General features: G+C 48.5%; 10 protein-coding genes across 10 annotated transcripts; 7 read left to right on the top strand and 3 right to left on the bottom strand.

Moving 5' to 3' along the window:
• The first annotated feature begins 658 nt into the window (after positions 1–658).
• On the top strand, positions 659–2297 carry EV420DRAFT_1533480 (uncharacterized protein). The gene is made up of 5 exons (XM_060472763.1): positions 659–1151; positions 1207–1482; positions 1534–1719; positions 1824–1955; positions 2012–2297. The coding sequence occupies exons 1-5, from the start codon at positions 1044–1046 to the stop codon at positions 2135–2137; spliced, it is 828 nt and encodes a 275-aa protein (XP_060332715.1). The 5' UTR covers positions 659–1043; the 3' UTR covers positions 2138–2297.
• A 1697-nt stretch (positions 2298–3994) lies between these two features.
• On the top strand, positions 3995–5202 carry EV420DRAFT_1236407 (uncharacterized protein; the record flags this gene model as incomplete). Its single annotated transcript, XM_060466585.1, has 6 exons — positions 3995–4113; positions 4172–4226; positions 4283–4393; positions 4500–4649; positions 4706–4849; positions 4900–5202. Coding segments are annotated over 6 exons (882 nt in total), but the record flags the coding sequence as incomplete, so codon positions are not given.
• Positions 5203–6715: 1513 nt separating this feature from the next.
• Positions 6716–7670, bottom strand: EV420DRAFT_1641213 (GPI biosynthesis protein family Pig-F-domain-containing protein; the record flags this gene model as incomplete). The annotated part of the gene is made up of 4 exons (XM_060477209.1): positions 6716–6842; positions 6894–7043; positions 7096–7181; positions 7239–7670. 4 exons carry the CDS (start codon positions 7668–7670, stop codon positions 6716–6718), a joined length of 795 nt encoding a protein of 264 aa, XP_060332713.1.
• Positions 7671–10218: 2548 nt separating this feature from the next.
• On the bottom strand, positions 10219–11519 carry EV420DRAFT_1641212 (uncharacterized protein; the record flags this gene model as incomplete). Its single annotated transcript, XM_060477208.1, has 8 exons — positions 10219–10616; positions 10670–10724; positions 10781–10846; positions 10893–10997; positions 11056–11153; positions 11210–11280; positions 11352–11385; positions 11447–11519. 8 exons carry the CDS (start codon positions 11517–11519, stop codon positions 10219–10221), a joined length of 900 nt encoding a protein of 299 aa, XP_060332712.1.
• A 554-nt stretch (positions 11520–12073) lies between these two features.
• On the top strand, positions 12074–13855 carry EV420DRAFT_222767 (uncharacterized protein). The gene is made up of 11 exons (XM_060481288.1): positions 12074–12183; positions 12292–12360; positions 12419–12452; positions 12510–12513; positions 12567–12603; positions 12651–12721; positions 12774–12800; positions 12855–12959; positions 13008–13125; positions 13178–13240; positions 13291–13855. The coding sequence occupies exons 1-11, from the start codon at positions 12153–12155 to the stop codon at positions 13716–13718; spliced, it is 987 nt and encodes a 328-aa protein (XP_060332711.1). The 5' UTR covers positions 12074–12152; the 3' UTR covers positions 13719–13855.
• EV420DRAFT_222789 (HAD-like domain-containing protein) lies at positions 13767–15250 on the top strand. Its single transcript, XM_060481289.1, has 6 exons — positions 13767–14140; positions 14213–14304; positions 14370–14516; positions 14576–14883; positions 14950–15053; positions 15103–15250. The coding sequence occupies exons 1-6, from the start codon at positions 13993–13995 to the stop codon at positions 15204–15206; spliced, it is 903 nt and encodes a 300-aa protein (XP_060332710.1). The 5' UTR covers positions 13767–13992; the 3' UTR covers positions 15207–15250.
• A 2064-nt stretch (positions 15251–17314) lies between these two features.
• Positions 17315–19247, top strand: EV420DRAFT_224555 (uncharacterized protein). Its single transcript, XM_060481290.1, has 5 exons — positions 17315–17351; positions 17398–17845; positions 17901–18368; positions 18424–18915; positions 18977–19247. Exons 2-5 carry the CDS (start codon positions 17609–17611, stop codon positions 19055–19057), a joined length of 1278 nt encoding a protein of 425 aa, XP_060332709.1. The 5' UTR covers positions 17315–17351; positions 17398–17608; the 3' UTR covers positions 19058–19247.
• Positions 19248–19768: 521 nt separating this feature from the next.
• Positions 19769–20870, top strand: EV420DRAFT_222678 (uncharacterized protein). The gene is made up of 3 exons (XM_060481287.1): positions 19769–20044; positions 20094–20228; positions 20285–20870. Exons 1-3 carry the CDS (start codon positions 19847–19849, stop codon positions 20648–20650), a joined length of 699 nt encoding a protein of 232 aa, XP_060332708.1. The 5' UTR covers positions 19769–19846; the 3' UTR covers positions 20651–20870.
• Positions 20246–21313, top strand: EV420DRAFT_222637 (uncharacterized protein). The gene has a single exon (XM_060481286.1). The coding sequence runs from the start codon at positions 20704–20706 to the stop codon at positions 21253–21255; it is 552 nt and encodes a 183-aa protein (XP_060332707.1). The 5' UTR covers positions 20246–20703; the 3' UTR covers positions 21256–21313.
• A 683-nt stretch (positions 21314–21996) lies between these two features.
• Positions 21997–24140, bottom strand: EV420DRAFT_1533388 (serine palmitoyltransferase). Its single transcript, XM_060472762.1, has 6 exons — positions 23718–24140; positions 23389–23662; positions 22989–23335; positions 22834–22941; positions 22688–22783; positions 21997–22633 (listed from the first exon to the last, which is right to left on the bottom strand). Exons 1-6 carry the CDS (start codon positions 23967–23969, stop codon positions 22091–22093), a joined length of 1620 nt encoding a protein of 539 aa, XP_060332706.1. The 5' UTR covers positions 23970–24140; the 3' UTR covers positions 21997–22090.
• Positions 24141–24155: the final 15 nt, after the last annotated feature.

Raw genomic sequence — 24155 nt, 5'->3', positions numbered from 1 at the left:
TGGGCTGGAAATGAAATGCTCTGGATCTCCGGCATGAAAGATAGTGGTAGTACAAAGTGAAAGGAGCATCGCCATCTCAGAAAGTCGCAGTGAAGCCCTTCGCATGTCGATCAAAGAGCCGGAACAATGCGACGTCGTCCATTTTTACTGCTACGGAACTTGGATGCATGAATGTTGATTACTTTATATGTTTTATTTGCAGAAAAAGAGTTTGACGTGCGGGGAAAGGAGATACTTGTCCATGGATCCGAGGACGCGCTGGTGACGCGTCGACGATAGGCAGGGGCGAAGCAGCATCCTCGCAGAGAGCGACCACGCCACAAAACCATTGGGACGAATGACGCACATAGCCCTCGTCAGCAGCCAGACTACAGGGATCTAAGATCCCAGATTACAGATACGGATTCGCGGAGCTCAAGCGGAGTCGGGGATTAAATTATCCGGGGACAGCCGGATTGGACATAAACCAAAACAAAATTGGACAAACGGAAGCATTTGAATTGATCCCCGATCAAGCACGGTGCGACCCAGGCACGACGACGCTCGTGTCCGAATCAGCCAGAAGGAAAAAGAACTTGCAACTGCCGGGCTGCCGGAATATGTCAGCCCTCCACGGGTGCATGGCAAATCTACAAAATGGACCAGGTCTCCAGGAGAGATCAATCCACCGAATTAGCTCATATGAAATCAGGGAGACGAGTCCGAGTTTATTCACCAAAGGCAGCAGATCGAAGTCCTGAAACTCCAATCTTTTCGAAATTTCGAGGAGATTTGACTCCGTTTGAGTGGATATCTTCTTTACCCAGGGAACGGCTCAGGGTCATACTGGATTTGGGCCCTCGGCTGATCGAAGAAAGCGAATAAGCCGTGCCAGTGAAATTTCGACATACAGTTCCAAATCAATCGAAAATGGAATCCTCTAAAGCAGGTTGAAGGGTGGGCGGTAGCCTCTTTTTCATTGATATAAAGGTACTCGATTCCACTTTACATCTGACCTCGACTTTCCGAACGCTATCCCCTCTCCACTCTTACGTTAATCCCTGATGTCCTCTCTCTCCGGTCATACGGCACACACAGAACGCCCTGAGCGAAGCCGTAATGCGAAGGCTCAAGCTCGCCATCGAGCTAAGCGAAAGGCTTACATTGAACAGGTCTGTCCGTATGTCTTGCTACCCGACGCACCCTCATCACCTCCTCAATGTCTAGTTGGAGCAGACCGTGACTAAGCTCCAGACTGCGCTCGGAGTATCCCCCGACCAAGTCGCAGCCCTGCCGCCGCCGCTCATCAAAATTCGCGAGCTGGAACAAGAAAACGGCCGACTGCACAAAGAAAACGAGGAACTTCGTCGCATGATTTCCGATACCTCCGCTGGCCGCCCTCTGTCTCTTGAGGTCACGCGGCGGACGATCTCCCATGACTCGCGAAACATGGATCGAGACTTCAAGCGAAGAAAAGCTGACATGGACGACCAAGTCTATATGGTATGTCTCGCGTTTTTTCGATATCCCGCCCTCCCGCTCACTGCCCGCCAGGACGCGCCCGCACATATGAACGACCTCCGACCACCGCCTCCGCTGACGATCCCACACGGGTCCCAATACGGGAACGTGTCCTCGCACAACTCGGGGTCCAACTCACTCTACAATATCAATACCCCTACGTTCCAGATGCCTAATACCCCCTCAGGCTCGAGCGCAACATCCAGTCCCCCTTTTTCGGCGAGTGTTATTCCCTTTTACCACTCCCCGGCTTTGCTGTAGCCCAACATCACCGAGGGGGGCGTTGGACCGTATAATGACATTCTTTTGTCTTACCCCCACAGCCTGCACAAATGCACCCGTCGAACTCTCCAGTAAATCCTCGTCCGCCGCTTTCTTCTCATCAAGGTCTTTCAAATCACTCAAACGGGGGCGGGCACTATGGGGCCGTTAAGGTGGAGGATGAAAATTACACGGTAAGTTCGCGACTTCTGGCTTCGCTTTTATTGTGTGGATTGACGTCTTCGCGCAGGCCCACCATACTTCGCACACGACGAACCATTATTCGAACCCCCTTCCATCATTCTATTCTCAGCCAGACCACGGGATGGACAATTGGCATTCATATTCCTCTGAACGGGCTCCCATCCATCGTTGATCGTCCTGCTGAACTGTGTTTTAACATTCTGTATATTTACTCGTATTTTACTTGTGTTGTTGTAGAGCATGCATACCCCCGCTGTCGTTGCCGTGGATTCCTTGGAAATACCTACATACCTATATTCTCCTCCTTGAATATACCTTTTTTACTCTCCCTCTCTTGACTTTGATTTCATCAACATCACAGTTCAGCAACAGCGAAGATTCCGATCGCAAGATATCGGCAACATTATGACACCTGATATCGATAATCGAAGATGGAAGGAAAGGTTCGAGAGAAAATCTCGTAAGAGGCAGATCATTCTGCGATCGGTGTGGTGATCCATTACGAGAACCGAGTCGTTTAGCTTTTGGAAATAGTACAAAAATCAGCGTTGACTCCTTGGTGAGTGTGCAGTCTCTCAAATACGAGCAGCATGACATTTTGCGGGACTTCGGACGGTTCGGGAATATTTCCCCTCAATATGTTTGCCCCATAACCCCAACACGACCCCCAAAGTACGCAGCATTTTCAATTTACACTGTCACCCTTCTATTTTCGTTTCCCCGACCACGCGTCAGTAATAAACCTGCTACAGCGTTACCGCGATGGATTCCAAAAGAGTCACAAGCTTTAAATTGTCGCGTGTTCTTGTCATGACACGAAAGGTTCTTCTGAAGATTTCTCAGATTGGCGCACTGGCATAAAGTAGCAAAGACGTCAGAGATAGGAGGATATGATTCGGAAGTCAGGGATGTGTGTCAAATACTGAAATACACTGAAATACAACGGTCCAGGCAAAGGAAATTGCAAGTCAGGATATGTTCCTGATCATATCAAAACGAGCCTGAATCCGAGTACTGTAGTTGAATAGGAAGCATATTAAAGGCAAACAACTCTACGACTCTGTTTCGATGTCCACAACGCTCGGTCTTCCGTCCTGTGTACAGGAGTCAAAGACACGCGTCTACTGAAGCGAGGAGGATTTTTTATTCTCCGAGCTGCCAACCTCGCATCCTAGGACCGGAGAATTTTTGAAATTGAGATATACTCGCGAGCAGGGAAACGTCCCCGACACAGCCACACAAGAAGCCAGCTTTTTCCTTTGTTATCGGACAAGACGCGATGAAATATACGGAGACCGCCGCATCAACGGTAGAAAAAAAATCTTTTGCAGCGTTCCACTCCCGTCTGTAGCAGAATGTGTTTCGGCGATGGTCGGACTCATACTTGCGAATTTGGCGAATTTTCGTGCGCTCGGAGTGACCCGTTTGTATCCTTGACTTTACTCCTTGTGAACCTCGCTCAGGTTTTATCCTTGTGTGATCCTATTTTCTAGGTTGCTTCGTCTCGTCCGCGTCGGACCAAAGGCAGGGCGATGATATCGATGATAAGCTAAATTCTGAAGGTGAACAAGATGACCGGTCTCAGAAGACAATACCACAAAGTGTCATGAGTGGCACGATCACCTTTGTCCGATAACATAGTCACTCGGTGGCCTATTGACCAAGCGCTATAAGTATTCACCTATGCCACTCGCGCCGCCTATTCTCCAGTACAGACGCCATGAACCAACTACACGAGACCGCTAATAGGCCTGATCAGCCCGCCGTCCCATCAAGACCCGCGTCCCCGGAACCATCAACTTCCAGCGCCCAGGATGTATCTTCATCAACTATCCCCACGAGAATCGCGAATAATTACGCGTCTAAAAGGGTCAAGAAGACAGCCCCTGGGGAGCGCAGAATTAATTCAGCTCCTACATTGCGAACCGACCTCAGAAAGGCAAACACAGCTGTCATGATGGAAACTGTTGACTTCGAAAGTATGTATACACTTTACAGGAAATCTTTGGACTTATACTGATCGACAGGCCTGTCATATCACGACCTCGACGGAAGTATGCTAAGTCCGGCGCGCCTTCTCGACGCGCTAGATTCGCCTTATATTTATTACCACCTCTGGGTGGCAGTCAAAATGTCGCTGGATGACCGGTAAGTTAATCAAGCCGTCGATAGAATCGACGGAAGACTCATCAGTTGCCAACCAAAGTGACAAGGGCAAGATGAAGGCACCCAGCATGAATGCGGCTATTTTAGAGCGTCTGGTCAGTTTCTTTGCCTGGCCTTTGCGGTTATCGCGGTTTTTGATGATTACTCATAGGTCGTTGAACTCGGAAAACCAATGATAGATAGAACCCCTGGTCCACATATCACCTTTGTCGACCCACGCTTACATGGCAACGCCAGCAGGATCTTAAGGAGTGCCATCCGGGTGATTGATATGTTTGAGGAGAGCGGAATAAAGAGGGACTCTATCGTCGTCACTGTAAGCGTCATATCGTTATTTGCAGGTTGTGTGGATTCTCACCAGAACCCAGATCCCTGCAACGGAAGAAGGGATCCTTGCTTCGAATTATCTCGAGCGCAAGTGCCAGATTCTCACCAATTTAGATCTTGTTGGAACATTAGCCCACGCGGCAGCCTGCGCCGAGTCTGGATCGAACCTGGTTTCAATTGCAGTCGGTCCTGTAAGTCGAGAAGTTCATCGATACATGTCTCATGGCTGATGCAATAACCCCGTCAGCTATTAGATTGGTATGAAAGGAAACGGAAGGCCAAATATCAGGATATCAAAACGCATCCCGGAATTGAACATATTCAGGCCACTGCCGTGTATTTCAAACTCCACAAACAAACCACAAGACTGGTTGGCACAGACTTTCGAACGGTAAGCGAATAATTCCTTTCCTATCCTCTTTCACTGAAATACGCATTCAGTTGAAAGAGCTAGGCCCTCTGGGTTGTCTGGATGCTGTTGTAATTTCAAAAGACAGTGTGGAACAGCTGAGTGGGTCTCCTTTCCCACTCATCCAGTCCGTGCCCAAAACGTCACCTGCGTATGCCCATGCCGAAGAGACACCTAAACGCTCAGCTTTCCTAGGAAAGAAAGCGGAGTTCATCTCGTTTCTCCCCGAAAATGACAGAGGCGTTTTGGTTCAGACAATGCAGGTCATTCTGGGAAGATTAAAGGTAAAGATGCAGGAGATTGATAAAATGATTCAGAAGGAGCTTTCGAAGCAGCATACATTGCGAATCCCAGAAGATAAACTTAGCGATACTTCATCGAAGGACGATGACCCTCAGCCATTGAACAGCTCCACCGAATCTCCTGAGAAATCTCTTCACACCAGCGAGAACAAGTCCGAGAGCGCCGATAAGACGAAGGACGCGACGAAGGAGGATAAGACCAAAGAAGATAGAGATCCCACTTCCAAACCGAACGGCCGGCAAAAACCTGTTGGGGGCGTTGATGACTTTTGATATTGCTATCTGTGAGATGTCAGTGACATGCTTTAGAGTAGTGAATATGAGCCCACGAATTAATACCGTCAATCAATTGAAGGTAGCATGAGAACCCCAAAATCAAACGGTGGTGTCTGAATTTATTTACTCTTGCAACGGAGTCAGGTACAGGGAAAGTAGACAGGACATAGCTATGACTCACGTTGCGAGGATCGAAGTAGAAACGCCGAGAATGGGAGCATGTGGGTGGGCCGCCCGGCACTGTCATTGGGAATTTTGCAATATCTGAATCAATTGAACACTGCATTCTCCCGCCGAGGTGATAATCAAAGTCAGAACGTGGAGCGCAAAGCGATGTAACGGCTGGATGAAAAGCCACAAAGAACAATCGAACGATATAAAGAGTGGCAACTCATATCCATGGGCATGAACTCCAGATCGCCGTTATGGTTCATGTTGTCTATCTTGTCGGATCGTACCGAACGTCAAGATAAGATCGTCTAGATGGGAACGCGCCTTTATGACGCTCAGAGAAGAACAGCAGACCAACGGTGGAATGATGGCCGCTGGTCTCAATTGGCGCCGTATCATGTTTTCTCTGGGTGTGTTGGCCTTCAGGTTCAACATCGCCGAAACTGACTTACCGAGTGCCAGGGAAGCTCGTGCACTCGGAGAATACCGAGAGACGATTGTAGCGGTGCTGTGGGTCGGCCGATAAAAAAAGACCATGCACCAGCTGACCAAGTAGGATACTGAGGCACTATCATTTTTAACTTGACTCCATCCTGCGTGGACCAAATGACAATTAGTATGGAGATATCATTCTATGAATCATAAAAATATAGAAGCCTCCACTGGATGAAACGCAAGTACAGACGCTGTGAGCCAGTCAAGGCGTTATCGAGAAGAAGGCAGAACTGCGGGCCAACTATAGCCGGGTTCATTCTCCCCGTTAATAGTAACAGATGAGTGTTCTAGTTCAGAACAACGGGTTGGCCGCAGCTGCATAAGAATTCAACGCAGGACAGCCTTATCCGACAAGTAAGGCCTTCCTAGTTCGCATCACCAGAGCTGTACTTGTTGAATGTACTCACGAAAATACTGTGATGTTCATATAATTGAATTAAACAGCTTTCTGTCGCTCATTTCGAATACTTTCCATCGCTAGAGATGTAACTGCGCTAGCTGTAAGAGCGCTCATAGATGCCAAGATGTATCCTGCCAAGGCGCCAAAAGTAGGTGTTAAAGGCCATGCCTGATCATGGATATTCAGATTTAGCGATACAATTGATCAAGAAAGACAACGCGCCTGCCATGGCCGATCCCAATCGAGCGCGATGGGGACTGCGCCGACCCAACAGCCGACCAAAGTGCCTACAGCTGGATAGACGATGGCTCGCTCTACAGGCGTCCTTACGCTATCCCGACCGTCAGAACATCATTGTCGGGAGTAGCGTGACAAGACTCACGAAAACTCGGCGAAAACCCTGACCCAAGTCATCCTGACAACCAGGGACTCTGTATCAGAAGACAGCGTGGGTGGTCCGTAGGTATATGCGGGCGTAAAGATGACGAGAATAGACAAGAAAAGCGCTAGAAGATAGGTCTGTAACCAGTGGCTTGATGCAAAAGTTATATTGTGATGCGAAAGCCAGAATGAAATCGAATAACCTCAAGAGCGGTACCCCGAAAAGCACGAGTATGGCGTGGAATAAGGCGGAGCTTGCGAGGGTCAGTGCCCACGCATTTCTAAGTGCCTGGTAAAATAAAATGGGATTATGTTCATCAGATGAATACTGTAACAGGGCGCTTACGGACAGCTTCCGGCTGTTAAAATCCGCCTTTTGTACACGAGTACTATCCTCAAATCCCCTTGAGGTGTAGTCGAACCACCAATCTCTGATCCAGCCTCCCCACCAGCCCTGCAACACGACGCTGCCAGCACACATACACGCGACAGTAATAGCTGGGCTGGCGGTCAATGCCTCCAGAAAAGGGTGCTGAGGTCTGTCACGCGACGTCAACTGGCTAAAATCGACACTCCGTTGGGCCAAGTCCGAGAGTATCCTTGTCCGCGGCAGAAAAAATGCGGTGAAGAGAAGTAAAGTCGTATGGACACCGACGACAGAAGTGTACCGGGCGAAAGGGAAAAATCCGACTTCGTTCCTTGGTACGCCACCGCTGTTTGGAACGTTGCTTGCGCCGTCGGGAGCCGTTTTGGCTGTCTTGGTTTTCCTTTTGGTCATCGTGGTGAGAGTAAGAGATCTAAAATGTGAGATAAAGATTACGTGATCAGAGATAAGATAAGATAATAAATATTTGGTCAGTTTGCTTATGTCACTCATTTGTGGTGCTCCATCCAGTGCTACGTGGAGATGGACTCGTTCGGTGCGTTATCTATACACCGCCCGTTGACTACAAAAATGGACCTCTTATTGTCAAAAAGGCTTCAGGATTCCATCAGAAGGGACTGACACTCCATTGCTCATTAATGTGATTCAAATTCCTCGTTTTCCATTACTCCCGCTGGTATGCACTTACTTGGTATTCGCTGATTGCGGTACGGGAGTCTTTCCAAGCTGTCACTACTTTCCCGAGGGTCCCCGTTCGTTTGCCGCTGGAATAACTGGAAACGCCGACGATCGAACACCGAATCAGATAGTTCTGCGAGTATCGCTCAAATCAACAAACCTTACTTACTGACCAAGACCTGGATCAGGCTTCCCCCTATTAAGTGCACTGCTCCTCAAATCCGACGAAACTGCGGTGCCGCGACTTCTTCCAAAGAATAGGTCTTCGAAAAATAACTCAATCGCCGGGGGCTACCAATAGCATTCATTGTGTATGCCGGTACGCTCTTCGAGCTTCTTTCGGTATCGCGGCCATTCAAAAAGTCGCCTCGAACGTCCGGCGACAATTGTTTTCGACGTCTATTTGATCTATGGAGACCCTTTGTAACGACCCTTCCTACGCCGTCGTGGGATAAATACTCGATCTCAATCTTTGTTTATAATAATGTTAACAGAGCGGCTAGCGCTCTGTTCATCTTCAATCTTTTGCGGAGTATTCCCACAGGTGGGTCCGGCACCCACTTCTAGTTGCAATGTTTCACCGAGACTTAATTCAGGTAACGTTCCTCCGAAGATTCCTCCCAGAATGTGGCTAGGCATCAGTGTTTCCCTCTGGCCCATCACTCCAGCTTTCAAGGATGCAATAAAAATCCGCAATGCTTGTCTATTTCCTTCTAGGAATTTATCAAGTCGCGAAAGGGTCGTACCTGATGCTTGATGCTCGTCTAGTCGGTCTTCTTCGGCGCCAACGAAAATCCCTGCTAGTCCGGAGTTAACCGCCCAGATATCAAGGATGTTATAGACGAAACACAAGGAGCCGTCTTGTGGGACTGCATGCTGCGGTCTCGGGGTTCGCCCAAGTCTGGTGACACGGGGTGTCTGTCCAAGAGTATGCATTCATGGGTTTCAGGATGTGGCTTCCACCACAATTCTGTTGAGTAGTGAATAGGGCTTAGACGTGGCGAGTCTTCCTACTAGCACGGCCTTGTCGATCTATTTCCGGAATACCCGATAAAGGCACCGTGCTTGACGGCAAAAGTTGTTGCTATCAGGTACAGTCACAGAAAATCGGGCAAGCCCTAAGACTGGGCATACTTCAAAATTGGCGATGGGAACGCAGCGAAACGATGCTTCTAGGGCGTGTGGTGCCAAGATTGTCATATATGGGACTGCACCGTTTCGAACAATACAAGGCAACTTGGTTATGCAAATTCCACAGTATTCGTGGGCATTGATGTATGTTTTCCTGGGGTTGTGGCGCAGATTCGATCAGTTCGGTGATTGTAGCCACATCTTCCACCACGGTGATTTACAATGCAGGGTATGCGTCCGTGTAAGTGAGTGCGAGCCCTATGGACGTGCCTTGTGTTGCTAAGCGTTTTGTTAACAAGAGAGTGGACGGATGGACGGATGGACGATGACTGTTCACTTGTTTCGCCGGGTCCTCTGCGGGTTTGAGGGGCTCTGGCCTGATGATGACTTTGCAATTCCATCAACTTGCAACCCGGTCCCGTGGCTGTGATATTTGTGAATTCAAACAAGGCTGGCTTTTCAGCCGCCGGTCTGGCGCATCGCCGCGTTCCTAGATAAGTATCCTGCTATTGATGTTTGCGTTCCTCTCATTGGCACCATTCAAGATGAAGATGCAAGTCGGTATTTCCCTTGATGGCACTAAACTTGATCGAGTCATCATAGGGCCTCAATTGCTAATTCCAAGTAAATGATGATGCATTGTCGCACATACCGGGCAGAATTGTGCTCCTAGTGATCCATGCTTCTGCCGCCGTTCAATAGAAAGCGAATCAAAGAGCGCGGAATCCAAGGAGAAGAGTGTCGGTATATTTTTGTAAGTGGAGTAGACCTAATTATCTATCCTGCTGGCGTTCGTGGGGCGTCCGAGACGTTTGGCTTACCACCGATGAGCAAGAACCGTCCGAAATCATTCTTCTTTGCATTGCCTGTTAAGACCTGGTCCCGGTATGCCCGGTAAAATCGATATCCAAATTGTGTCTACAGCTATATCGCCGCCTGGTCACTCGCCAGGTATCATGCATTCTCAAACTCCATTTCCACATGTGTGGTCTCATGATATCGATAATCGAGGCTAGATTATACAGCACGATAGATTATTTGGCAATCATGAAACTATACGAGGACGCTAGAGCTACAGTACTAGACACTTAGGGAAGTAAGATTTCGGACAAGGATGTGGTGGAGTGCACCTTCACTCGGTATAGCCAGTGAGTTGAACATCGTAATGTCCGAAATGTTTACCAGCACCACTATAGCTGGGTGGACCCGGAGACAAGGACACAGTTACAGTCGAGGAGTCACTCCATCGACTACCTTTCACGGGCGATGTGAGCGGCGCCGCTCGTCTGTTACCTGCCTTAGGTCTTTCTGATCCTTGGTCGGAGTAGCTGTCGTATACTGGACTTAGGCTGACGCTGTTGTTGACAAACTGCTCCATTCGGATTGTCCTTCGACGATGGATTTTCTGGGCGTGCATTTGTCGGTGGTATGTGTAGGCGAGAAGGTAAGAGAAAGTTGAAGGAATCAAGTAGAAAAAAAGAATAGAAAGAATTTCGCTGGATGCGTGGTTTGACCAAGCGTTTCCGCATTCTGAAGCATAAGTGAAGGTGAGATACAATGGAGCATCGCGAGATGATACGCACGCGTTCGCGCCTCCTCACTGTAGAAGATCGGGCGCGTTTGCCATGGGCTACCTCGCTGCTCAATAGAAAGATGAGGTCGTTCAAGTGAAGCGACGCAAATGGATGACGTACAAAAAGCGATTTTAGGCCAAGGTCGCCACTGGAAGCTAGCGATTTGCATTCCTCGATGATATCGTCCTAGTACTTCTCAGCAAACAGGGTCAAGGCCAGAAACATGGCTTACCGCAAAGGCGAAATATGCGATAGCGTTGATAACGCCGGCGGCCGCCAACGAAACGGCAGAAAGAAATGTTAGGTCCACATATATTCGTATAAGTGTAAGCTGCCGCTAATATACCGCGCTCAAAGTTGACGTGGGCACAGTTGCCAAGATTCAAAGTTCTCACCGTGACAGCGGACACGGTGCCAAAAATTTCTATCAGGCAGGTTGCGAAGAATACCACGCCCAGCGTGATCGATACTGTACCCAGCTTCATGACCTGATCTAAGATTGCCGAAGTGTCAGGTAAATAATGACACCAGACCTCCATGTCACTTAACGGCTGCTATCAACATCAGCATCGTGAAAAGCGTTCAACTGAGATGCCGAGTTCAGGAGAGCGTATTTAAGTCTAGGCAGGCACATACCATTCTATGAAGCAATGTCAGTCACGCGGTGGTCAACTGAAGACGACAAACATACGAATAAGAGAGCCTAAAAAAGTTGATAACGGTCACTGGCGCAGCCTATGATTAGAATCGGCTGAACTATCAAGAGAGAGACCTTGTTGAACATACCAGCAATGACCAGCCACCTCAAATCAGTCTCACAGATTCGTGAAAAGAAACGGCCGGACAGTCCGGAGCGCATGTGTGGTCTCCCAGAGTAGAATGAGTCATAAATGGGGCCAGGATTGAGATTATCATCTGTCAGCGCATGGTACCGGACCTATTATTTCCTTCCAACTCAGAAAAGAAGTACCAACCATAAAGTCGCAAGGGGGGCGGACGGACCATGTCCAAAAAAGTGGGGGAGAGTAGGAGAAGAATTCCCTCCACCCTATGCTGCGGGCGTAAATAAACCGTTGCCAGCAGGCGCTGGTGCTGTGAACGTTACGATCAGTGATACGAACGACGAAAGAAGTCATCAATACCATTGCTCAATGCTGCGCACTGGTACATGGTGGCCATTACTACGCAAACGACTACAGGAGACCTTGTCGATAACTACCGCAGCACTGATTGTTAAGTGGGACACAGCTCACTTTCCCTATGCGACCAATGACTCAGACAACAAGGTATGTGGAATAAAAATAGAAGCCCGCTTTTGTTCAGCCTATGGCTAAAAAGGAAGATTCACGTGATGCGGGGATCCCGGCTGAAGCCAAACAGAGACAACGTGGCTTAGCGGGAAAGCACCGCCATTACCGCCTCCTGCTTTTCTACAGCCATCTTCCCCTTTCATACCTGCAATTTTTCTTACTCTTTTCTTTTATTGCCATTCATGATGAATTCTAGGCCACCCCCACCTCAAGGTATGTCTTCTTTGTGTTGAATGGGCGCCTAGCTGATCCGGACATGCAGGCAAGTGAACAACTTCGGCCATATGGTTACGTCCATCTGACCTTAGCATGGATGCATAGGAGCCCCGCCATCCTATGCGTTTGTTACACGGGTGTATCAACGGAATCTTCGGCCTGTCGTGATGTTATGTGCGTGGATCTCAATTGCATAATGGATTTGATAGGGTTGTTGATGAACATTGAGCAGGTGCTTTCCTCGGTGCCCTGTGGGCATTGTTCTCGTGCGTCCATTCTTCCGTTGCTGCCAATGCTTATTACTGACCAAACTCCTTTACTAGTGCTGTTCGTATCACTTCTGCTCGTTTATGAGGCTTCGTTGAATGAATTGTATATAGATCGGAAACTTTAGAAGCATCTCAGTAGCAAAAGACCGTGAGTCTTGGTAATTTCTCCGTTTCATACGTCTCAATGTTCTTCAGAAAATTTTGGGAAACTGGTTACGTTTGGCATTGTAATAGGAGTTCTTCATATGGGAATACTCGTATGTGAGGTGTGTTTTGTTTATAATAATTGTGTAAGAAGGATACTGACACGGTGTTTAGCTTTTTGGGATGTTTGCGGCCTATACCGTGCGCCACGTTCCTGCTGCTCCTTGTGTCTCAGCATTAATCTAGTGTTCGTAGCAACGGCTCCCGCTCATCAGAATATACGCCTACCTCTCTGTCTTAGCGACACTTATTGTTTTTGCTGCTGGACTGGTCCAAGCTATAATTCACTTCTCTCTCAAGGTATATTTAACTCCATCTTCATTTGGCACAATAGCTAATACGTGATAGAATGATATAATCAACGAATGTGCCAATTTTTCTACCGGCCAGGATGTCCTGTATTACCCATTTGGATTCTGGGGTCCAGTATCCCATGATACCCTTAACGCAAGTGAGGCGCGGGAATGTATGTCGAGTATATGTCTTCTGTTTTTTTGCCAGTGCTTAGACTGTTCCAGGGTGCAATGATGCATGGGACCACGACTCCTGGGCTGATATTGTCTCTCTTATCATCACTCTCAGTGCGTATCAATCATTGACCTACTTCATGCGTCGCTCATGGTGTAACCAGTCCTCGCGGGCATGTTCACCGCCCTAGCGTTTGCTTATCTCCGCCAAGCTTTAGACCCTACTAGTGTTGTTAATGCCTTACGTGCTCCGTCCAACCAAGTGCGCGCAGGCTCCTTCCCTTCGCATTACAACCCGCCATACAATGCTTCTGTACCGAACTTGGGTTACGGCTACAACATGCCATATGCCGGAGGTCCTTTCCCTCAACAGCCATACCAGACTGCCCCTGCATACGCTCCGCCTCCAGGGCCTCCGCCCCACATGGATGACAGCAAGCCTCCTGGATACATCGGAGGTGATGGTAAAGGAGCATTTGCCGCCGAGAAGGAAGACAATCCCTTCGCCGATTTTGACGATGGTCCTAGTAGAAGAGAAGCCGAGAGAGACGTGACGAGTGCGAACCCGTCGCAAACGAATCCCTTTCGCTGAGAGGAGTATATACTCTTGATATCTGTGTGTATTGATTGGATTTGTTCAATATGCTTGATGTAATATATGGCAATGCGATTAATGCTTTGCTGGACATTCTGTAAGATAGTACATTTAACCTGTATCAATGAAATAAATGTACCACCTGTCAGAAAATACTCGATACTGTCCGTCGTTCATGGAGGAGAATAATAACTCGTCGGATGCGTCGGATCTGAGTTAGTAACGCGTGACGGCGCCTGGACTTGTTCTCCATCAACCATTATTACCTGTCATGAGCACTCGCCTTTCTTCTGCTGAAGATTATGCATCACTGATTGACAAGTACAACACATGGATGTTCGATTGCGATGGAGTACTTTGGCATGGTGACCGTCTCATCGATGGGGCTGTCGATGTCCTGCGCCTCCTTCGGAATCGAAGTACGTAGACACCAGTCTTTCCGAAAAAGTACGAATAATGTATCTTTTTTCCGTTCTCTCTTTCAATAACAGACAAGACCGTTTTGTTTGTCACGAACAACGCGACGAAATCGAGGAAGAGTTACAAGGGCAAATTCGACCAGCTAGGCGTCGAGGCACATGTCGTAAGTTAAACGGAATTATTGGTATGCAAAATAGTGGGGATTAACTCTACACTTACTTTGCTTAGGACGAGATCTATGGATCTGCGTACGCAGCAGCTGTGTATCTGTCTTCTGTAATCAAGCTACCGAAAGACAAGAAAGTGTATGTAATTGGCATGGCTGGCCTAGAAGAGGAACTTCGCGATGAGGGTGTCTCCTACCTGGGCGGAACTGTATGTGCACCCCGTTCACTTCATATTTACTTTCATACTCACTTCTAACTCCCTCCCAGGATCCCGCGGATCGCACTCTAGAGCCGTTCTCTCTAGCCAACTTTGTTCTTGATGAGAGCGTTGCTGCCGTGTTGTGCGGCCTTGATACGACGATTAATTATACCAAGTTGTCTAAGGCCTTCCAATATCTTACGCGGAACCCCGGATGCCAGTTTCTTGTTACGAATGAGGATAGCACGTATCCTAGTGCGGATGGGTTGCTACCTGGGGCTGGGGCTGTCAGTGCGCCCCTGCGCTTCGCGCTAGGAAAAGACCCTGTGAGCATTGGCAAGCCGGCAAGTACCATGTTGGATTGCATCAAGGCAAAGTATGTGTACTCTTCTTGTCTTCTTCGCCGCAATTCGTGTTTAACCTTTCTCTTTTTTTCTGACAGAGTGAACTATGATCCCAAGCGCACCATTATGGTGGGTGACAGACTTAATACGGACATCTTGTTCGGCAAGAACGGTGGAATTTCTACGCTGTTGGTTCTCACAGGTAGGTCATGTCTCCTCTGCACGCGGGTTTGGAGCCTCACGAAGGTTAGGAATCGCGGCGGAAGATGATATCACAGGACCAAATCCATCCCCCATTGTCCCGGACTACATTACCCAGTCCGTAGCTGACCTCAACAAGGCGGCCAAACATTAGATGAGTTCTTAGATTAGACGGTATCATTGTTGAAGCAGTATAATAGATAATACGGCATACATTCATAATGGTAGTATTTTGGTATCATCAGGGTAACGCTCTTGAAGAGAAATAACACGAGTAGCGAGCGCAAAGGATAAGTTCTAGTAAGCAGCCAGGGTGATAATGCTCGCGGCTCTGAATATTTTGGATTCCGTGAGGGCATTTCAACCCACTGGCAGTATCTCCATCCACCATCGAATGTGAAGGGTAAATCCCCCGTGAGATTGGCGGGTCCGAAGAGGCACCGACCCTTGGCAGCAAAGCTGCTTCAAGAGACGTTCCTTGCAAATAGAAGAACAGAAGAACAGGCAGCATGAAGGTCGACCTGAGATCGTCGGGTATCAGAGTGGGAAGGGAATCCTTCGCTCGGCACGGTGCTCCAGAGACCAGTTCTAACTTCTCTCTTATCTCTGAATCTGAATAAAAATTCCTCGTGTTCCTAGTGGTCATTTGTTAGTTAGAGGACCCTCACATACACAATGGAGAAAGATAACTATCAGGTTTGGGCTTCTTGACGAGTCCTTCGTGACCGGTCCCCGGCTGGTCATCGATGACATGCGACTCGTTCACGGGGATCTCGCTTGCCTGACCCTAACAGCCAGGCAGCCACCAACGAAATGATCGCACTAGAGATATGATGTAGTTAGTGACGCGGGATTTTCAGGGAACGTGTTCACCACATGAGTTTCATTGTTTGTAATTAACAGCGTCCATCAGTGACAAAAGTTAACGAACAGGACCCATCTGTGATTCCGGTTTTCGCCATGGGTCAATTTCCAGGATGTTGCCAACGTCTTCCATTCATCAGTCATCGATTCACATGAAGCGCTTAAAGACGTAGCATATTCACATCGTTCTTGCGTTCTCTAGATCCGGTTCATCAATCAAGAGCGCTGTTACAATTATAGTCAATTTCACGAGGCCACTGTATGGGTTTAGTCTATCCGTGAATGTTTAGTCCTCACCATATTGAGGAATCTCACTCTGAGCGCCACTGGATAAAAACATTATCAGTATCACACGCCACTCTGCGTACCGAAACACGAGAAGCACACACCTTCAGCCATAGGGGTGGCAGGCATAAAATGAATGGGTTGATCAAGAGATTCAGGCCTGCCTTGGTCATACAGGCTCGCGGAGATTGGTACCATAAAACCGAAGTCCGACTTGGCAATTCCGCGATCACCCGGGACGGTATTCCTTTGTATGTAGGGCTGAGAACAATATGAACGTCTAGGAATAATGTCTAGTTCCCAGTCCCGTCTAATAACCCTAGGTCTGGACCCAGCCTCAAAGTCAGGTAGACGTGCTGACATTGCCAAGGTGAGTGATAGGAGTCAGCTGCTACGGGATTCAAGTATTCATTCCAGAACATCAGTGCTTAGAGCGCAGTTCATCACGCAAGGATCTCATAGAAGATGCCTTATAGGTCGTGACCAATACTACGCGATGGAAGGGCACAATGCAACGAGACTACTATCGACCATCGCACTGATGCAACTCCCACGTCGTCAACGAGACCGTCAAGCACAAGAATCAAGAACAGCGCCGAGGCCTAACACGAGCATATCGCATCACCAGCACGTCTGTGTCTGCTAGTGTTCCAAGCAATGTTCTGGATATCAACACAACCAGGAAAGCGGTTCGGTAATATGGACACTACTAGCTGATCTGGAGCGATAAGAAATCACAGGTCCCCGGGGAGGTTTGGTGTGTAGAGCGGTGCCTGTTATGTAGTGCAAAACCTTTTCGTTTAGTCAGCAGACCACAGACTTTCAAGAAGGCTGAAAGGCAGTCCAGAGTCAGAATATCGTGGGTCTAGCTGTTTTCTAGATAGAGTCGCGCATATGTCTGCATTCCCAGCAAAGCCGCGGCAGGAACTGATTCAGAGTACCAACCGCCGGGTCCGATTTTCCTATCGTTCTTTCAGAACTGAGAACTCGGTCACAATTCGGTGTATTTTCGGAATGTAAAGGTAACCTGGAAAGCCTGCTTCAAAGTAAGACTCAGAAAAAAAACAAGACTGATCAAACCGCGCCACGTGCTGGTCACGAACTTCCGTTGAACTTCACTTGTCGTGGGTCAGTAACTTACTACCTGCAGGTATGCCAGCCATACCTTCTTCATCTGTGTCTGAGCGGCATGAAAGAGCATCTCTTAGGTCGCGAGGTCTACAGAGCGCACCGGGTGCACCTTCCTTGACTTCGGATGACAACGAATCAGGTAATTTTGGAACTTCAGCAAATGGGAGGGGAAGGGGAAGAGGCAGAGGAAAGGGGAAACGAGGTGGTAGGGTTGGCGGCAGAAGTAACCCTATCCCCTTTGATGTTCAGATTGATGATGAAATTGGGAGCGCCAGTATGGCCCAGCCGGATCCAAATCGAGATACGCCTGTAGCAGGACCTATCTTCGCATATGGCTTGCAAAAAGTGCCGATGTCGGGTGATATGCCTTATTTTAGCGACAACAGTACAATCGCTGTCGACGACGCGAATGGAAGGATATACATGTACGGAGGCCAGCGGCAGGATAGTAGAGACTGGACTTGCGATTTCCATGTCGGTAATGTGAGTGACATGTCGTGGCAAACGTGGTCGGTACGTGTTTGCATCAAATCTTTCGTGTTTCGTGTATCTAATCAGCATTCTTCAGCTATCTATGGGCGTCCCGTTCCAAAAACCCAAACCACTACCTTGTCTGTGCCGCGCCGCATCTACATTTCTAAGAATGAACGGATGCGAATATGTCTTCCTGTTTGGCGGATACGACGTTGCAAAAGAAAAAGACCTTTCTTCAGAACTTATCGCGATTGATGTTAGGACGAAGATGTGGGCGTATGTCAATGTGGTAGGACGTGTTAAAGGCCGCATCGACGCGACGATGGCGGGGATTGACAACCGGCTCTACATTTTTGGCGGGCGTCCAAGTCGGAATGTCCAAAATTGTACCGTCCTTCGTTCGTATTCTGTGGCAGAATGCGTTAATTGTCGTTGGACTTGGATTGTAGAAGACGAACCATACACCGCTGATGTCCCGAATCTCGGTTTTGGAGGCAAGGCTCTTCCCGTCTATGATGGCATGAAGATCCTCCTGACTCCTGGTCGTATTCAAACTGATGTGGTGCGTATGTTTTCCGATTCTGTTCCCGTATTCAATCCTCAATCTATTATTTCAGGAAATTACAATGTCGGAGCACAATATGGTGTTTTTCCATACTGAAAATCGAACATTTCAAAGCGTATCTAAAACAAATGGCAAATTCCCGGCTGAACTTCAATGGTATAATTCATATGCGGTCAAACCGCCACAGAGATCATCGATTCCGTTGCCCCGTGCTGCGGGTTTACCTCCCAGGGAGGCTCTAGCAGCTAGTCTGTCACATCCTTTCACGGTGATCGTGGGCTGGATCAAGTCTCCCGACCACAAAGATTATCTTGTCCCGGAGGTTTGGCAGTACTTCATTCCTCCAAAAGAGCGTGTCCAGTGTCTCAATCTGCACCGGAAGTTATGGGCTCTGGACCTCGACTTGCAAACGTTCATTACCGTTAATGGACGGCACTTTTTGTTTGGAGTCGAAGGAGACGACGCGTACAACAAAAACACAGTGTATAACGTGTGTGTTGAGCTTGATCTTCAAAAACTTCAACCACCGGAGAAAAGAACTCATGTGAGCCCCCTCTCAACAATGATTTCGGATGTTATTGTTTATTAATGATGCCTTTCTCCAGTCTTTGTCGGTTCGAAGTATGAAGGGTGAAATTATGAAAGGGGAACCTGATGAGCATGAATCAGAAATGATAGTGTGGTGAAGGGCCAGCCACCATCGTTAATCTTATTGTCCTCACATCCTATACCATCTGTTCGGATATCCATTTGTGAAGATACCTGATACCGATCGTCACTTCTTGGTTAACTTTGTATCATGTACATTTATCGTCTTCTGCAGTTTACTTTCGTGCCCACATATTTCTACGCATTCCGTCGACTCAGATATGCAACTGTTCAGTACTGCCTACGCGATTCCTCTTGACTTTGATAGACGTGCCTTTTCGGTAGTTGTATATGGTCGGCTTTTCCTGTCTGGACATTTATGCAAAACAAAAGCAGACCCAGAAACTGTACATGATTGCTTGTGTTGAGCTTGACTTTGAAGACGTGCCATGAGAAGCCAGGTAAATTCAACAAAATGCTATAACTGCATCACCGTACTGAGCCTTGAGTCTTTCTGGGTTGAATGCAGTGTCCAATAGTCGACGACTCGTTCACAGGAAATTCGTGGGGGCCAAGATGATGCTGGATGCGAGAAACCGCCGGCAATCATACTTTGAAAACTGACCACAGCCGCAAAGAAAAGAAAGCTTTGGTCAAGACCAAAAAAAAATAAATCTAGTTCCTTCAGAATAAGATATTAAACCAGTGTCCACTGCTGCTATCCAGTTTGGTAGATGCAAATCTGAAGATCGTTATCAAGCAGAGGAACTAGCATTAGATCATGATAATTGACGACAAAGATCAGCGCCCGGCAACAAGGTACCTTTTGGCCGCCATCATGAAACTGTCCTCTATCAAGCGCGCGCTCTTTGCTGCTCGTCTCGACAATGATGAATACGGATACTTCACCGGTGAAGTCCCTAGCGATGGCTGGCCTTAGCCTCGCCCAAGGCGCATCGACAGCGAGCGACTCAGGCACCGGTAAAGTTTCGAACGAAGATTGCCTCGATATTTCACTGATGCCGGAATCACAAGAACCATCTACCGCGTCTTTTATGGGTGGAAGAGCACGGAGGTTGACAGAGGTACGCGATTATCTTGCTGCAGTGTTTCTCAGGGCTCAAAGTAACACAGTTTCTCGACGAACAAGCCCAGCAACCTATATCAAGAACGGGAGATCCTTGGGAGGCAGGTGTCAACCAGGTCGAAAAATACGACAATGAGTTATGCAGAGGATGGAAGGAGCATATCGACACACTCTTGGTCTTCGTTCGTCGTCTTCACTGCTGTCATGGCCACCCTAAGCGCTGACAACGTCGTTGTAGGCCGGTCTTTTTTCTGCCGCGGTGACGGCGTTCACAGTAGAGTCTTACCAATGGCTTCAGCCAAACTCTTCCGACATATCTGCCCAGCTACTCTTGCAGATATCCCGGCAGCTTTCCGATCCCAGCACAACAGTTCAGGTGGATGGCGTCGACGACTTTTCGCCTTCCCATGCTTCGAGGCGGATCAATGTTTTCTGGTTTCTCAGTCTCACACTGAGCCTTATGACAGTGGTCATCGGGATATTGTGCAAACAATGGCTGGGAGAATATCAGAAGGATCCCTCGTTACCGTACCGAGAGACCCTTGCCATGCGACAGTTGCGATATGAGAGCTTCGAAGCCTGGAGAGTGCGTGATATCTCCTAGCCACGTTGCCTCTCCTTCTTCAAGTCGCCCTTGTCCTTTTTCTGACGGGAATTATGGATTTGTTATGGAGTTTGGACAATGTGGTTGCAGCGATCGTAACCTCGTTCATCGTTCTTGGCTTCCTCGTGGTTGTGGCCACAACCGTTCTTCCTTGTCTTGTCCATTTGCGCAACGGCGGCCGTTTACCTTGTGCTTATCGATCACCCCAATCATGGGCCTTTTTACAAGCAACCCTCTTTCTTCTCCGTGGTTTCAAGAAGCAGCACGTTCGAGGTGATTGGCTCTCCATAGAGACGAGTAACTTCCAGAATTCCTTTGACCGCTTCGCCGCCCGTGGCGTCAGTTGGTTGGATGAAAAGTTTTCTCAGAATTTGACCATGGTCAGGCAGCTGTTTCATTGCATTTCGGATCTAGGGTGGAACAATTTTCGCTCGCTCGAATGTGTTCCAGAGGTTCCCATCCGTGGGTCTCTATGGATGCGGCGTTGTTTAATTATCTGGCCAAACATCATCAGAATCTTGACAATGAGGCGCGTCTTCACGCGTTGGAATTGTTATTTCGAACTATCAGTGTTCGGGATCCTGCGGCGCCAGCCCGCGATGTAATAAAATGGGATCTTTTCCCTGAAGGTGAGTTCTCATCAAGCAAAAAAAAAAAGAATCAGTAGTCATTTGTTATCCAGGCGTCAAGATTCTTTGTATTTCTTCGGCGTAGTCACTTTTCAAACCATCAGTGCTTCTTCCCCATCATATATTGCTTTCTCGTCTCGACCCTTTGCTTCAGCTGTTTCTGTTTTGTGCCTCTGATAACCCTAGTCCAGTGATACCGATTCGGTGGCACGCCCTTCGGCTCATCCGCGCCATCGAGACGTGGACACGCAATTTACGACGCGATGAAGTTGTACGTTGCATCTCTGAGGGGGTGTTGTTGAACATTAAGCAAAAACCTAAAAGCCGGATGTTTCACGTACGAAACGACGATGAAATGCTTAGCGCGTTTCTGTCTTTCATTCGGACTCTGGACGCGCTCTATAGCGACGTGCCCGATGATACTCGTGTGAGACTTGATCTAGTAGACTTTCGAAAATGGAAGATTCTGGTTGGCCAAGCTGCCGAGCAGGCGGCGGATGTTGAGGCTAGGAGGAAGCAGACGAGGGCTAATTGGCGTAGGATGCTTGACAGGGTTGTTAGCGATATTCGGGCGAGTAAGGAAGAGGAAAAGTTCCCGCAGCGGACTAGGGGGGGTAAACGTCGGCAGTTTTCTCTGATGGTGAATAACCTTTGGCATGCTAGGTAGAGTTTTAGATATTTTTATGCTTAATTTACTTTCTCTTTGGTCCCAAAGATAGTATATGTGAGATAGTATTGCAGCAGTAGCGAGTTTAAAGTCGACATTAAGATATCTGGTATAAAAATCCGGATGGCAGCTGTTGTGAATGATCTAGAATCGTCTCTTTCCAAGAATCTTCACCAAAGAGGCTTTCACAATGCCGACAGCTTTTTCTGTCTCTTTCTTCGTCAACGCACTCGTCATTGCCAATCGAATACTTGGCCTGGCCTCCACCATCTCTTGACCTCGCAATCTCTGTGCCTTGGCAATCATGACACCTTGTGCTAGAGCCTCCTCGACGACCTCATGGAGTAAAACCTCTTCCGTCTCGATATCCCAATCCCATCTGCTCGCGTCCCTGGGTAGGATGGACGACGGGTTCGATGGTTTAGGAGACTGGTGTGCAGCAGCAGACGGGAGCAGGGTCTGTGCAGAGGACGAACGAATCTGGATGTGGATCATGGGCGAGGCGGGGTGAGAGGGTATAGTGATGCAATCGATGCGATCGAGGATTGCACGTGCTGCCCGGACGTTTTCCTGGAGAGACTCGAAGATGGACGGGGAGGAGCGGAGGATGTTGATGCCCTCGGAACCGCTGACAGCAAGGAGCGGAGGCATAGAGGCGGAAAAGACAAAGCCTGTACCGTTGATTCGCTGAGATAACCGTGTTAGGGAGGAATATGGACAATGATGAATATGCTTGCGTACCTGATGTTCAGTGACGAAATGTGTTCCGGCGCAGAAACCGCCAGCTGCACACAGCCCGATGGCGACAGAACCGACGAGCATATCTACTTTTGAAGCCTGTCGTGTGTTGTTAGAATTGCGTGTTGGTGTCTGGCGATGCGACATACGGGGACATTGTATAGCTCCGTTAGACCACGTCCGGTCCGTCCCACGACACCAAACGAGTATGATTCTTCGAGGATTAGACGATACTTATATTTCAGTTTGAGTTCGATCTGGAAAACTGTGAGCGAAGCCGAAGGTACAGGAAGTGAAGACGCACCAGCTTGGGAAGGTCCACCATGACACCATCCTTCTCAAAGATTCCTTCCGTAACAATGAACCGTCTGGTGAGGGGTGCCCGTCTCTTCTTTCGGTCCTTCTCGATACTCTGAAGTACCTCCTCAAGACTCTTCAAATCATTATGGTCGTACCAGCGGATGGTGGAGCGAGAAATCTGCAATGCCTTCTGGATAGGGAAACTGACACCACGGTCGGCGACGATAATGTCCCCGCGTTTGCAGAATGCCGGAATGACTGATGTGATGGTAGAAAAACCCTGAGAATACAGAATAGCAGCCTCTGTACCCAGAAAATCTGCAATATCCCGCTCTAAATCCAGATGGGCGTCTAAAACACAGTCAATCGCCCGTGTCAAACGCAGTGTCTGACGGCGGGCGTACCAGTAGTGCCATAGAATCCACAAGGACCACAGCTCCCAACACCATATTTCCTGAGCGCTTCTACAGCCTTTTCCTTGATTACCTCGTTGCCAGCCAGACCGGTAAAGTTGAGGCTAGACAAGTTGAAGGCGACCTTGCCCGTCGACGCAAGTTTGGGCTTGGGACCATTCTGACCGACAATGATTGGCACAGAAGAGAGCTCGAGATCTTCCTGGGAGGTCAAAGGGCGTGAAAGAGGCTCTGGAACCCATTCGTCAACGAGTTCGTCAACTTCCTGGTAGGACCCTGTCATTCTCAACGGTTGGATCCATCGCATATATACTACGCACCTTTTCAGAAAACTCGATGAAGCTTTTTCCAGTTCTGTCTGCCCGTGTTCGAGATTGGAGAAGGGTCCGTATGACTAACGCGACAAGGACGAGTTCCAACAGCGTGCGACCGGGATCGTTTTGGTGGGAGCTTCTGACATACCGCTCGATGACACCAGAGCCTGGTAATTTGTAAAAGGCCCTTTCAAGCGCCAGCAAGGACTCGGCGACGAAGGAGAACAATGGCTCAAGAGGGGTGGTCGTGCTCGTCATCGTGGTCGATTGCAAGGGGCAATCTCAAATTACGGCTACATACCCGGTGCCGAACGATGAGCTTCATTTCACGCATATATGCACCTCATGGGCATCGCTTTTACACTAACTACCGCACCAGTGCACAGTACAGCGACCTTTGCGGGTGAGAATTCCAAGAAAGGGTGCTCGTCGTCCGGCGTCGTC

Source organism: Desarmillaria tabescens, assembly GCF_030435595.1.
Source record: "Desarmillaria tabescens strain CCBAS 213 chromosome Unknown EV420scaffold_12, whole genome shotgun sequence".
In the NCBI taxonomy this organism is placed as follows: domain Eukaryota; kingdom Fungi; phylum Basidiomycota; class Agaricomycetes; order Agaricales; family Physalacriaceae; genus Desarmillaria; species Desarmillaria tabescens.
This window is presented reverse-complemented; position numbering and strand designations above follow the sequence as displayed.

Excerpts from the sequence above, each read along its gene's own strand:
- EV420DRAFT_1533480 (XM_060472763.1), top strand. The coding sequence starts at position 1,044 with ATGTCCTCTCTCTCCGGTCATACGGCACACACAGAACGCCCTGAGCGA. Across the intron at positions 1,152-1,206 it reads GAAAGGCTTACATTGAACAG|TTGGAGCAGACCGTGACTAA; the intron begins GTCTGTCCGTAT and ends CTCAATGTCTAG. Across the intron at positions 1,720-1,823 it reads CATCCAGTCCCCCTTTTTCG|CCTGCACAAATGCACCCGTC; the intron begins GCGAGTGTTATT and ends TTACCCCCACAG.
- EV420DRAFT_222767 (XM_060481288.1), top strand. The coding sequence starts at position 12,153 with ATGATGAATTCTAGGCCACCCCCACCTCAAG. Across the intron at positions 12,361-12,418 it reads TCGGCCTGTCGTGATGTTAT|GTGCTTTCCTCGGTGCCCTG; the intron begins GTGCGTGGATCT and ends AACATTGAGCAG. Across the intron at positions 12,722-12,773 it reads TGGGAATACTCGTATGTGAG|CTTTTTGGGATGTTTGCGGC; the intron begins GTGTGTTTTGTT and ends CACGGTGTTTAG.
- EV420DRAFT_222789 (XM_060481289.1), top strand. The coding sequence starts at position 13,993 with ATGAGCACTCGCCTTTCTTCTGCTGAAGATTATGCATCACTGATTGAC. Across the intron at positions 14,305-14,369 it reads TAGGCGTCGAGGCACATGTC|GACGAGATCTATGGATCTGC; the intron begins GTAAGTTAAACG and ends TACTTTGCTTAG. Across the intron at positions 14,884-14,949 it reads TTGGATTGCATCAAGGCAAA|AGTGAACTATGATCCCAAGC; the intron begins GTATGTGTACTC and ends TTTTTCTGACAG.
- EV420DRAFT_224555 (XM_060481290.1), top strand. The coding sequence starts at position 17,609 with ATGGCCCAGCCGGATCCAAATCGAGATACGCCTGTAGCAGGACCTATC. Across the intron at positions 17,846-17,900 it reads TGTCGTGGCAAACGTGGTCG|CTATCTATGGGCGTCCCGTT; the intron begins GTACGTGTTTGC and ends AGCATTCTTCAG. Across the intron at positions 18,916-18,976 it reads CACCGGAGAAAAGAACTCAT|TCTTTGTCGGTTCGAAGTAT; the intron begins GTGAGCCCCCTC and ends GCCTTTCTCCAG.
- EV420DRAFT_222678 (XM_060481287.1), top strand. The coding sequence starts at position 19,847 with ATGATGAATACGGATACTTCACCGGTGAAGTCCCTAGCGATGGCTGGC. Across the intron at positions 20,045-20,093 it reads GAGCACGGAGGTTGACAGAG|TTTCTCGACGAACAAGCCCA; the intron begins GTACGCGATTAT and ends AAAGTAACACAG. Across the intron at positions 20,229-20,284 it reads TCGACACACTCTTGGTCTTC|GCCGGTCTTTTTTCTGCCGC; the intron begins GTTCGTCGTCTT and ends ACGTCGTTGTAG.
- EV420DRAFT_222637 (XM_060481286.1), top strand. The coding sequence starts at position 20,704 with ATGGATTTGTTATGGAGTTTGGACAATGTGGTTGCAGCGATCGTAACC.
- EV420DRAFT_1533388 (XM_060472762.1), bottom strand. The coding sequence starts at position 23,969 with ATGACGAGCACGACCACCCCTCTTGAGCCATTGTTCTCCTTCGTCGCC. Across the intron at positions 22,942-22,988 it reads TGGTGGACCTTCCCAAGCTG|ATCGAACTCAAACTGAAATA; the intron begins GTGCGTCTTCAC and ends ACAGTTTTCCAG. Across the intron at positions 22,634-22,687 it reads ATTTCGTCACTGAACATCAG|CGAATCAACGGTACAGGCTT; the intron begins GTACGCAAGCAT and ends CGGTTATCTCAG.